Source organism: Tiliqua scincoides, chromosome 5, assembly GCF_035046505.1.
Source record: "Tiliqua scincoides isolate rTilSci1 chromosome 5, rTilSci1.hap2, whole genome shotgun sequence".
Lineage (NCBI taxonomy): Eukaryota > Metazoa > Chordata > Lepidosauria > Squamata > Scincidae > Tiliqua > Tiliqua scincoides.
In genome coordinates this window covers 47144031-47157637 of record NC_089825.1, presented here as the reverse complement: position 1 = coordinate 47157637, position 13607 = coordinate 47144031, and the positions used below count along the sequence as shown (strand labels likewise).

Sequence of the window (13607 nt, the reverse complement as noted above, 5' to 3'; positions counted from 1 at the left end):
CCCTAACACATTCAGGTGCATCTAATAGCGTGTGTGTTTGTGCGCATGTCATTTCCCCCTTATTTCAGCTTTCTATACAAAATCATATTTAAGTTGAAAAATAAAGTCACTTGTGTTTTTTGATAGCTCTGAACTTTTCGCGTAAAAGCATAGCCTTTCTATACCTTGCTACAGTTTTGTGGTATGCACCTTTGGGTTAGCGCAGAAGAGGTGCCAGGTTTATAATTTTCTTTTTATATACAGGTCCAGCCTATTTATACATGGATTTTTTTATACATGGATTTGACTCAACAGGAATGGCCCTTGTAAATGAGAAGCAATGTGCTGAACCCTGGAGAAGGGGAAAAATGCATCCCTTTAAAATCAGTTTTAAAAACTGAATAGTCCTTTAACAATAAATACCCTTGTTAATGAGAGAAAGAGGGGGCAGCTGGCTGACAATCCATCAATCCTTCTCTCACCTATGGACCCCTCCCTTTCCCCAGCACCTGAAAGAAAGGTGATCATTTTGCATTGGTGAAGGGAGGGGCTGAGTGAAGTGCTGATAGATTGTCTTCTTAATGACTTTTATCTTAGAGTCAAAAGGTCAGCAAGGCTATTTTTCAATCACTGGAGCAAAGAAACTTTGTTTTTTAAATTGATTTGCTATAGTGCGTTTTTTTGTTATCCATGTGAGTGCTGCGAATAATTAATCTCAACCTGTATAAACATTGCTTTATGTAACCCAAATGCTGGCACCAGCTGTCTCTGGGCCTTTTCCTTGTTAAACTTCAGATTCCAATGTGGGTTCAGTCTTGACTGGAGAACTCTCCTGAAGGACTTGCTTGTTGTGTGACCTCTGGGGCTTTACCAGAAGTCACATTTCCCCCCCTGTTGTAAATGCTGATTTCTCAGTGATCTGTTGATTGTAGCCTCTGAGCACATACGCTATGTTTTCTCTGCAAATCAATATTATCGTGCAGTATTGTGCAGGTGTCGAGAGTCACGTTGCTGAATCTTCTCACAGAGTGTTGTTACGCTGGCTGTCTTCCCAAATAGAACGTCACTGCTTAGACAACCAGGTTCTGAACTGAATTAGCATCATGGTTGCCTTGAAGCCATCTGCCAGTTCATACAAATTGGTGTGGAATAATGTTTCATGCTTCCTCATGCTCTTGCCATTTCAGTGTAAAATATGGTTTGAGCTGCCGTTAGTCTTATGACTTGTATGCCATTCCAGCCATTAATAGGCACTGGCAGACGGCTTAATCAATGGTGCATATGCCATTGAGTGGGCGGATCAATGAGGGCAATACTGGGCTTTATTCCAGAGCGTCTGCTAGGGTTCCATTCCTCACCCAGTTACTGCTAATCCTAAATCATTGTGTGAAACCACATTTAGCAGTTGTCCTAGCAAGTTCCAAAAGTCCACTGATGCTGTAGATGTGCAGACAGATTTTTTTCTTCTTCAGTGATTTTACTCTTTAAACTGCATCTGAATGGAGAACCCATTCTAACATAGTCTGTCTTTTCTTACAACAGGAAAGTGGCTGAGTAACCACAATTATATGTCAGGGGGACGGGACCATATAGCTCAGTAGCTTGCATGCGGAAGGTCCCAGGTGCAATTCCTGGTGTTTACAGGTAGAGCTGGGCTAAAGATTCCTGTTTGAAACCCTTGGGAGCTGTTGCCAGTCAGTGTAAATCTGCAGTCTCCTGGAGACTGTTGAGTGCCAAAAATTCCTTCCCTGGCGTGAATGGAGGTTATCGTTCTGCAGGGGAGCCACATATTTTCCTTCCTGATCTCTTCCAAATGATGCACTGGGCAAACACGTCTGCCTGGAAACTTGGGCACAAAGCCGGCTTGGGCGATGGAATGCAGAAGTGGTTGTCTGGTTTGACGTATGAGAGAGATCTGGGAGGAATATATGCAACTCCTTGGTGGGACAGTAAGCTTCATTCACCCAGCGAGAGGATCGTAAACGGGTACTGGATCCGTCTTGCAGGCCGGGGTTTGGTGCCTGCTGGTGTGAATAATACTGGATACAGCAAGGCTTTGACTTGATAGACAGCTTCATATGCTCCAAATCTTGGTTGATAACCCCAGCATACAGGTGGTAAGGAGGGAACTTAAGTGGGAGCAGAATCTTGACTAGCCTCTTGCTGGTTCCATAATTTTGATGGGGTAGTTAGAAGCGGGAGTTAGAAGAGGGCATAGCTAGTTTATTTACCAGGATCTCTTCCCTGATGCAATTGTATTAGACAATAAGTTGGCCCCCAGACAGTTGGTTGACTTCTCCATAAATAAGGGATGGTCAATTTATGTCTTCCTGAAGGTCCTTCTTCTCCAGGTAGTGATTTGAGAATCAGAGATATATTGTACTCTGTCACTAAATGACACAGATGACTAGGTGTTTCGGTAGTCAGTGCCACCTAGTAGTAACAGTTTCATGGTTGTGGAGCACATGCCATATGTATCTAGGAAGATGCCATATGCCAAGTCAGAACATTGGCACCTCTAGCTCAGTATTGTCGGCAATGCTTGATGATGGCTCTCTTTGAGAGAGGGGTCTTGCTCAACCTTTACCAGAGATTGAATCATGGGACCTTCTACATGCAAACCAGGTGCTCTTCCATTCATCTGTGGCCCCATTCCTTTGGCATACATGAAGCATTACATCAGAAAGGGATGTTGGTTGCCATTAATGTGGAATAGTGTGCTCTTGTATCTGATGGAATACATTTCGTTAACTTTTCTGATGATGAAAACCATTCCCCAACATTTTTTGCCACTTCTTGATTAAACTTTGGTAGAGCTGCTGGGCTTCTGGATGCAATTTCCTTGCATCCAGCCTGCCTACTGCCAGATTTGGTGGCTTTCAAGTTGAACTCAATTAACTTGAACCAAGTTGATGTGCTACTTTTCTGTAAACAATGGATGCTGTCAGTGAACAATTGGGCCGCTTATTAGCTAAGCAAAGGGAAACAATAGAACTGCCCATGCAGTTTGAATAGCGTGACCTTGTTGCTGTCAGGGCCCTTGAAGACAGACTGGTGAAATAGAGAGTGGCTTGTACAACTGAGGGAAGTGGTAAGTTTTGGCTTAGCTCCTAATTAACCCTTTAGATTCTGAGAGAAATTTTGAGAGAAGGTTGATTTTTGGGACAGTCAGTATGGCAGCCATCTTAATGGTTTACTATTCCTGGTGTGTAGTAATAAACACGATTATTTGCCTCTCTTCTACTTTCCATACAGGTAGTACTCCCAACCTTTATTCTGGAGAAGAGGTCCCTACTTGAGATGTACGCAAACTTCTTAGCCCATCCAGACCTATTTTTGTCCATTACTGCTGGAGCCACTCCTGAAGAGAGAATAATTTGGTTTGTGGAGTATTACCTGACAGCCTTTCACGAAGGCCGAAAAGGAGCTGTTGCCAAGAAGCCCTATAATCCAGTTATTGGGGAGACTTTTCATTGCTCTTGGGATGTGCCTAAGGACAGAGTGAAAGGGTTCAGAACTCACAGTGCCTCTGCTTCTCCCAAGACCCAAGGGAAGGGGGTTGGGCAGAATTCGTCTGACTGCTACAAGCTGAGATTTGTGGCCGAACAAGTGTCCCACCACCCACCGGTATCTGGTTTTTACTGCGAGTGCAAGGAGAAGAAGGTGTGTGCGAATGTTCACGTGTGGACCAAAAGCAAGTTCATGGGAATGTCTATAGGTGTTTCTATGGTAGGTGAAGGTAAGATACTCTGCAATAAAAAATTATCCCTTTATAACATGCTTTCTTACCAAACAGACATCTGGGGGTTTTTTTTGGGTTTTTTTAAAATCACCATCTCCCCCCAAAATGTAGTGAAAATAACAGTAACAGGGCAGCTTCTTGACATGAAAACAAGTGGTACAAGTAGTAGAAATGCTGTCTCAGTAAGGCATTCGGAAAAATTAGTCCAGCAATTAAACATGTGCTAAGGAAAGGGCAAAATTCCTCTGGTTGCCTAGGCAGTGATCTGCATTCTCTGGTGGTATTGAGTTTGTTTGCTCTCCATGCTTAGTGGATAAAAGTTGTGTGTCTAAATCTGGGTGGCTGTATGTGTTGAGTCATTTTTTGTGTGTGTCCTGATGGGTGTACTTGAAACAAATATTTCCTTGGTAGAATAGGTCAAACCAGGAAAAATCACAGTACAGCAGTGAAATTTCTTTTGTTTAAAAGATTAAAGCCTTTGTTTAATAAAGAGCTATAACCATAGCAGGGAGGCACACAGTTAACTTTTGCAAACTTTGAGCACAAACATGCACCCCAAATGCCAAACTCTTGTCTCAAATTTGTCCAGTCTGTTGACTTGGAAGGGATGGAGAGTGAGAGGTATTCTGAAGCTCCTCCTTACTTGTCATAGATAAGGTTTCTTGCCTCCTTATGCAGGCTAAGAGACTGTGCTGAATGTGGGACCAGAAGGAGTTCTCTGAGTTTATAAACTAGTTCATGGAAATGTTGCTGAAAGGGGAACAGCTTCCAGAAGATGTGGATTTTGTGGCCTTTTGAAAAACATGCACCTCTGGGTGACCCCTTTCTGTTGGAGTGGTGTGTGACAAGTGTGATTTTTAAATTTTTTTTCTACAGATGTATCTGTCCCTCTGTATGTTCTGCTGCCCAGTCATTGATGGTGCACCTCTCCCATTTTTATACACTCCAAAATCTTAGCCTGCCCTGTCACCAAGATCTTCAACTAGAAATACCAGGGACTGACCTTGGGACCCTGTTTGCTCTGTCACCGTGCTGTGGGTTCTTCCCAGCTTCATTTGTGTTGTTGTGCTGTTGTTGTGTGTGCACGCTAGGCATTTCCTGTTGTCTTTGTTTGTTTGCTTCAGCCCTGTGTGGGATAAATAAAACATGTGCTATCCAAACGATTGTTATGACAGTACAAAGGGGTGGGGGATTGAGTTTGTGTTTGCTTCAAACCTTGTGTCCGAAGTATGAATATGCAACTCTTAATGTTTCAAAAGAAGTGTGTGCAATTTTTTTTATTAGATACAAATACAAAATGAAAGAGAGAGAACATGTTTAGAGCATAAATTTTCCACACTCGGCCTGATAAGCCCCCCTAAACCAGTAAGTTTTCCTTGGGGGCAACATGCAGCTCTGTGGGTAGAAGGTTTCAGCTGTTCCTTTCTTCTAGTCAGTGAGAGCAATGAAATAAGTCTTTGGGCCCAACTACATGTTACTGCTTATGCTTGGAAGGAACTGGCTGGGACCAAGAGTTGACTATTGGACAAGGAGTTTAGAGGACATATGCAACACGGGATGCTTACCGTGCTCTGAGGATACTTCCCTTCTACCCAGGACTATTTCACCAGGAGGGGGAAATGCCCTGGCCACGAAAAGGATTGAAGTAGAGTGGCCTTCCTAATGGCTTTGGTGGCAGGAGAGAAATGTTGGGGTGTGCACTGCCAAATGAGAAGAGAAGCAAATGGTAGGCTACCTGCTTTCCTTCAGCAGAGATCCAGCAATTGCAGCTGAGGGCTTAGCTGTGTACTTAACTCTACTGCCATTGTTTGCTTGGTAGCTTGGAAGTACACATGCAGTTTTTTTGCCCCGGATGTTTTGAGGTGCTAATGCATTCCTCCAGAGAACTACCCAGCATGCTGGCATGACTCATTTTCTAATATAGGGAATGATTGCAACTCTTGTCCGTGAAAGCGGATTCCGTCACTGTTTCGATCTGTCTTGGGATCTCTTGAAGCAGGCATGGTGTACTTTGTATTTTAGATGCCATGCAAGTATGATTCAAGTACTTTCTGAAGTTGCTGATCACTGATGCTCATGTGAGGGTGGAATTGCATCATGAGGCTTATGCTTGTCATCTTGGATGCCACTTTTGCAGTTATTTTTGTTCCACAAATCAATGTAGATTTTGTTTGCTGTAATCATGTGAACAGTCCTAGCCTTTTGCCTTACATGTGGCAAAAGATGCACGATGTGGGAGATGCACAAGAACGCTCTTTTGTATGAAGCTGCTTGGGACTTTTCACTGCACCATGCTGTTTTTCCCCCTAGTTCTTAAGGGAATATAATACTGACTATTTTAGATGGCTTTGTAGTCAACCCTTAATTGTATATAGACCTAGCAGAGCACTTGTGCATTTCAACATTATGCAGGAAGTGCATTGCTCTAGGTATGGTCTCCAAAGAAAGAAAACATCACATTTATTATTATTATTATTATTATTATTATTATTATTATTATTATTATTATTATTATTATTATTAACAGTATTTATATACTGCTTTTCAACTAAAAGTTCACAAAGCGGTTTACAGAGAAAAATCAAATAACTAAATGGCTCCCTGTCCCAAAAGGGACAATTAAAAAGATGCAAATGAATACCAGCAGACAGCCACTAGAACAGACAGTGCTGGGGTGAGGTGAGGACATTTAGCAAATCGGTTAGTTTAGTGCTATTCATGTAGCAGATGCCCTGGTGAGAAATTGCTTTGTCCTACATAAATAGTAACCATTAGACTCACTAGTGGTTCCCAAACTGTGACCGGTGTGTCCCCCCCCCCCCCCGGGAGATGTGGAATCGTTGCAAAAACCTGCCACCCTATACAAGAACTGTGGCCTTAATGGGAAGCTGCAACCCATAGCCCAGGAGGTCAAGGGAGCTGCCACTTGAAAAAGTTTGGGAACCACTGCGTAAGACTGATTTGCTTGAGGGTTGATCTTGGTGGGGAAATTGGGAGCATTTATTGATATCCTGGAATGGGCTCAAATCAAAGCCACCACCACAGTACAGCCCTTCTCTAGGCACAGGCCCAACTTAAACTTTGCAATTTTGTTTTGTGGTGAAGCTACTAATTAATACAGTTTGTTTCTGGGTGACTGTAAGTTTTGGCCCGTCTTCTCTTTGAGCTATGTTGTTCTGAAGCCATTTTTGTTTGGTAATAATATTGGAGAGATGTAGAACACTGAGGCTCTCTCCACTGGCCTGGCAAGGACAAGCAGCTGTTTGATTCCCTCCTCTCTGAAAATCATGTTCTCCTGCAGCCATTTCCACTAGGATATCTCAAGACAATTCAGTCGTGTCTTGTCATTTTTGTTTCAGCTATGTTGCTTCATAGTTTCTTTCCAGGCCCAACTCAAGGTACTGGTTATTGCGTTTAATGCATTAGGTGGAACGGGGCCAAGATATGTGAAGAACTGCCTTCATCAGTATGAAAGAAACTGCCCATCAAGATTGGGGAGGGAGGCTGTCTTGTATGCCCTGCCACCCTCTGAATTTCTGTTGGTGGCGATACCCCAGAGAGGGCCTTCTCAGTGGCAGCACCCCAAATACGGAATTCCTTGCCTTGTCACATGCAGTTGTCTTTTTCTTTTCCAGTATCCTGCAGGAGATTGAAGACCTGACTGTTTTCACAGGTTTTTCCAGAGTTTTTCCAGAGTGGTTTATTTATTCCTTATCATGGTCATGTTTTAATGACTGTTATTGTGGGGCTGTATTTTTGTATTTATCATTTTAGATATTAGTTTTTCAACTAAGTCCTTTCAGGGACAGGGAGCCAAGGCCATGCAAACCACCTTGCTATTTTTTCATCTTTTTGTTGAAAAGTAGTATATAAATATTGTTACTGTTAGCTGCCTTATCTTCCCAAAGGGTAGACATGTGTGCTTTAAGTATATAAAGCCTTTTCCTGCCTCCACTTCCCTTCCCTCTGTCTCATGCATCTCTAAGATTGTGAACCCCTTTGAGATAGAGAATTGTGTTATTTCTTTGCTGTGGAAAACACTTTGAGAACTTAACAAAATGGGATATAAATATTCTAAAAAAGAATAAGTGATGGGAATAAGGTCCAAAGATCTCTTCTTAAGGTGACTAGTAATTGTTGGCTTGGGGGAATTTGGTTATGTAGCTCACCAGCCTATTGGCAATAAGCATAATGCACTTATTGGCAATAATATAATGACTTATATGGGTTGTAGCATATGCAAGTTCATCTAGCATTTTGATGCAAATGGGTGATTCTCTTATTGTAACTTGTTAGCAGGATTGGCAGAAGGCGGCAAAGGGCATTGATATTTATTAGCTACCAAGAGAGGGAACTGGCTGGTTTCTTTCAATCTCTTGGACACCCAGCCTTGAGGAGGAATATTTCTTTGAAACATGCATAGTTACTGTAGAATTTAGAAATGACTTGGTTGTGTAATTGGTCAAATAGATAAAACTGATTCAAGAGATCCAGTTTCTCTTGGAGAATTCTGGAAAGGAATAGTTGCAATAATTAACTTTTACCAAGAGTAAAACGAATCAAATTTTATTTATTTTTCCATCAGTCTTTTCTTCTTTTCCTACCCCTAGTCCATTGGAACAATACATTGAACATCATTTACTGTAAAGATTTTGCAAAATATATTGTTTGGCAAAATATATTAATACATTCCTGCATTAATATCGGAGGTGACGATCCTTCAAAAAGCTTCTTGACTTATTGGTTGTCACTTTGGCCGTAAATGCAATTGGATTTTACAGATGGCTGGAGTTTGCCACTAACTGACTTCATCGTTTCTGCAATATGGGGCATTTCTTATGTGCTTTCATTGATGTGGTGTCCTCTGCTTCTTTGTACCACTAGGTGTTCTCTATCTAATGGAACACGAGGAGGAATATGTCTTCACGTTGCCTTGTGCCTATGCGCGCTCTATACTTACCATCCCTTGGGTGGAACTGGGAGGCAAAATCAACATTCATTGTGTCAAGACTGGCTACTCGGCTACTGTCACATTCCACACCAAGCCCTTCTATGGGGGAAAGGTACACAGGTACTGAAATGACTGTTTGTGTGCTCTTATTAGATGGCTCTGTTAAAATACTAAGGCAAGCAGCATTACATTTCAAAATGCCTGCTATTTTTCAGTTCCGTAGTTACTAGCCATACTCTGCGTTTTTCTGCACAACAAAATGTGCTTTGCAAAGCATTGTCCCTACTTGGGATGCTGCTCCTGCTCTTTACTATCCTAGCTTCACCAGTGGGGAATTGGGGTGGAGGCACAGAACTTGGCCCACTCTGTGAGCAAAACTGCACAAGAGTTTTGAATTCTGGTCCGAGTCTAGTGCTGTGTTATGCATCAGACGGTTCGAGATCAGCACGGTGTGTTAAATTGTACTGAGGGCCACAAACCACCAGCAAGTTCTTCTACATAATCTTAGGATGAAACAAAATGGAAACTCTGTAGCAAGTGGACGCTTTGTAAGAAGGGCATGCGCAAATAAGGCTGCATTTTGTGCTGTTCTGCATGGAGAAGAAATTGCACAACAATGTGCTACGGATAGTTCTACGTGTGACATCTTGTGCAACCCGTTGACAGGCAGAAAACCAGGTCAGGATTCCATTTGAAGTTTTGTGCACATGATCCTTGCATTGTGACTTCCACATATGCAAGCCCCCTTAAAGGAGCAAGAGAACAACTTGGTATGCAGCCCAATATAGTTTGCAGCAGATTTTTCCAGTGGGTTGTGTTCATCCCTGGAAGGGGGGGAGGCACACATTGTGCTTCATCTTGCATTTGTGTTATTGACAATGTGCTTGTGTGAAAGACTGCTGCTTTTTATGTTGAAAGTGGTCTGAAGCATAGGAAAGAAAAAAGCAATTAACCATCCAAAACATTTCAGTGTAGTATCATCAGTGCTATCCACTTGGAAAGCTATATGGAATGAATATATATTTCTTTAAAAACAACAAAAAGCCCCTTTCCGTCACAAAAACCAATGCTCTGAGCTATCCTTCACTTCTCAGTATAGTTGTGGTGGAATTGTTTAGTGCCTGTGGGGGGGGGTGTCACTCCTTGAAGCAACATGTGTAATTAACCTCAGTATTTATCACTCGAATTAGGGTCACAGCAGAGGTGAAGCATAATCCCACCAACACCATAGTATGTAAAGCACAAGGGGAGTGGAATGGCACGCTAGAATTTACATACAGCAATGGCGAAACCAAAATAATTGACACCACCAAACTACCCGTCATCCGCAAGAAGATTAGGCCAATAGCAAAGCAAGGCCCCTTTGAATCCAGGTGAGAAAGTGTTCTTGGAATTTTATTATCTCTGGCTGCAGTTAAGAGAAGTAATACTTGGAAGAGGATTCCTTGTTGAGTTCAGAAATACTTAAAAAGTAGCAGGATTGTCTGGCTTCTCTAAGGGTGTTTTCGGATGGCTTAAGCGCTGGCCAGCATGTGCTGAATCAGCATGAGGACAGCCATAATGTGCATGGAGGCTTTTCCACTGACTTAGCTGACTGCTGTTGTTGAAAAGGTTCTTGGATGGTTTAAAACTACTTTCCTGTGATGCAGTGTGGTTTTTATTTGTTAAGCCTACCCTTCCAATAGGGAGGCCTATACCAAGCTGGTGAGAAAAATGTATAAAAACAGCTCTAAAGCCTGCAATGCAATCATTTCAAAAAAGAGAAATTTCAGTTAGGTTCTATCTGCTGTCTTTCTACAGCATCTTTATTAATAGTTAGAAGCTAAACTCCTGGCAAAAAAATATTGTGACTTCCCTGGGGATATTTTGGGAAGTTCTTGCCTCTCCTTTAGCTGGCATCCCTGGAGAAGTCACTAGATAAACAAAGTTTGATGGGTATTTAGTTGCTTTGGTTACGCTACTAGGACAAGACCCCCCTTAACAGTGCATACCTACTCAGAAGTAGCTCAGTGGGACTTTCTCATAAGTGTGCACAGCATTGCGACCTTAAAAAAAATCAATAGCTGTTACCACATTCTGACTTAAAAAGCAATGGACTCATATGGGGAAGAGATCAGATGGGAGGGGTGGCACCATGTTACAACACTGCCAGCATCCAATCTGTCCTCCCAACTTCCTGCTTGGTACACACCTGTTAATAAACTTTGCTGAGTGGACCAAGTAGTTCGCTTATGGTCAAGTGGAGGCCAGATCCACTTTTGGAAGGTCTTGCTACAAGAAAATTAAAGTATCTTAAACTTTTTTTGATACAGTGAAGTCTTGGAGTAGGAGTCCTTGCCAGTGCTGTTTTTCAGTAAGTTTGGCAATGGATTTGGCACAATATAATTTCAAAACTGATATTGAACGAGCGTTGTTTAAGTTCCTGTATCAGTGGTTTTGTACATGATGAATCTGCCATTTAGACAGATGATCAAGTGATATGCTGGAGAGGTGGGAGAACCAGAAGGAGCAGATTTATATGGAAAAGTGTGTGTCAGTTGCCAAGGGATGCAAGATAATACTACTGATCAGCTTTACCACATGCAAAGCTGCGCACCACAGTTTTAAGACAGGTTTGTTGTTTTAAAAATGTAGCAAAACAACATGGTAAAACTTGACCAATGTAAAGGCAAATCTGTTATTCTGATATTGAATACGTTATGCAATTTAACACACGCCGCCTTATTGTATCTCTTTCCTCATCTCTTTTACCATGGAGTCAAAAATTACAGCAAGTCCTCACTTAAAGTAGTTGAGGGGGAAAAATTTGGTTCTTGGCTGGAGCCACTGCCTGTGTGGAGTTTGCACATTCTCCCCATGTCTCTGTGGGTTTCTCTGGCCCAGAAAGCTCTCATTTATTTCAGCATTTAACGTTAGAAGTGTTTTGGGTCTTCATGGAGAAGGTGGTTGATGGTTTTTGTGACCAGAGATATGCTATAGGAACTTAACTCTTGTTTGCATATATCAGTTCGTCTCCTACAATAAAATTGGTTTTGTTATAAGTCGTTTCACTTAAAGTTGCAGTCTCCAAGAATCTATCAACAACTTTAAGTGAGGACTTGCTGTAGTTTGTAATTTTATGTATAGGAAGATCTTAAAGATAAAATTATGTTTGCCTTTTTCTTGAAAATCTGGAGTGCTCGGCTTTAGTGGGCCTCCCTCAGAAAATATGCCCCAGAGGCGAAGGCTGTGACTAGAAGGTTTTTGCTGCATGTTGTCTCATGGCCAGAGGACATATGGAGCTGGGCCACATTTGCTGACCCCAATATTCATGGAGGCTCCTCACCATTCCACAAAAACTGGCAATCAAGTTATGGTAGGAGATGCCTGCTTTTGGTCCCCAAACACTAATTTGTGTCTTATTGGTTTGGCCTGATCTGTGAAATAGGCATCTCTGGCAACATGTCACCCGCGCCCTGAAAGAAGGCAACATTGTCGCCGCAACAGAACACAAGCACTTCCTGGAGGAGAGGCAGCGAGTGGAGGAGAGGCAACGGGAAGTTAGCAATACACCATGGAAACCAAAATACTTTCTTAAAGAGGTAATGGGAATAATATTGTATTAGGTTGTCAGAGTGAAAAACCCCTACACTTCCTGACTTCCACTCACCAAGCCACTAAACTAAATGGATTGTGTCTAAAGGAAATGAATCCTGGCTAAGCACCTCTGATATCAGTTAAGTCACAACTAAGTTGTCTCATTGAAATCCCATTCATTTCAGTGGGACTTCATCAGAATTCACTTTCTTAGGGTACAACTCGGCATCTTTAGGATCATTTTAATTTTTGAAGTTTTCATGGACTTGGAACAAGGGTTGGCAATCTGTGGGCTGGGTCTGGCTTGTGTGGAACTTGGTTTGGGAGACTTTGCATCCTGTCCAAGTTGCTGATGAAAGATGGTGGAGCTGCCCGCTTGGGCTCATGGAATCCCTGTGCAGGGACTTCATGAGCCTGGGTGAGTGGCTCTGCCATTCTTGCCTGGCTTGTAGTGATGGGCTGGGAGGTGCAACCCCCCAAACTGAGCTCTGTGTGGGCTACTTCCAGGAGCTTGGCAACTCAAACGGCAATCCAATGGTGAAGTGATGGTGTCACTGCTGAAAGTCTGGCCTCTTCAAAGAAAAAGGTTGTCAGCCACTGACATAGAACATGTTCTAGCTTCTGCAGGCCCTAGCAATGTTAAATATTTATTAAAACATTTTCCAGAATTATTGTTTCCTATTTAATATGCTAGGATATTGACTAGTCTCTAGGTTAGCCATTTTCAACCACTGTGCCATGGCACATTGGTGTGCCTCGAGTGTTCCATAGTGTGCCACAGGAATTTGAGGAAAGGTTATTTATTAGTAGGGCCAATGGGGATGTGAGTCCTCCACTGGCAGCATGGTGTGACTTGGCAATTATCAAAAACCTGATGGTGTGCCTTAATAATTTTAGTGCCTTGTCAGTGTGCCATAGGTGAAAAAGGTTGGAAATCGCTGCTCTCAGTAGTTAATAAAAATTTCTGTACTCAGAAGAATGAAATGCTTCATTCAGCACCAGCACTGGACATTTTGAAAAATGCTTGTGAACTTCAGAAATAGTTAGATGCTATAACAGTTACTTTCAGGGTATTCTAATTTATTTTTAATAGGGACTTTGATGCTCCTAATAAAAGAAGGGGAGAGGAGGACAAGATGCATGGAATCATATAACTGTTATCAGAATAGAGCATATTTTTTGGAACTTTTTTATAGAAAAACGTACAGCATTCTGCTTAAGTCTGAACTATCATGAGCCAAAGTAGAAAGTTAAAGCAATTAACTCAGAGCCATATGAATGCCTTTTTTTCCTGGTGGTTTCTGAATTTAGCAATTTATCTCCAGCTGGCAGTACTATTGGCTAGAAAAAGGGTTACTT

At 42.1% G+C, this 13607-nt stretch overlaps 1 protein-coding gene across 1 annotated transcript in view; it reads left to right on the top strand.

The window, feature by feature from the left end:
- OSBPL10 (oxysterol binding protein like 10) overlaps positions 1 to 13607 on the top strand; it is a 101681-nt gene that overhangs the window by 84268 nt on the left and 3806 nt on the right. Inside the window, exons 8-11 of the mRNA XM_066628845.1 lie at positions 3235 to 3718; positions 8606 to 8792; positions 9863 to 10045; positions 12100 to 12253. Coding sequence (XP_066484942.1) covers positions 3235 to 3718; positions 8606 to 8792; positions 9863 to 10045; positions 12100 to 12253 — 1008 coding nt within the window. The remainder of the gene's footprint in view (positions 1 to 3234; positions 3719 to 8605; positions 8793 to 9862; positions 10046 to 12099; positions 12254 to 13607) is intronic.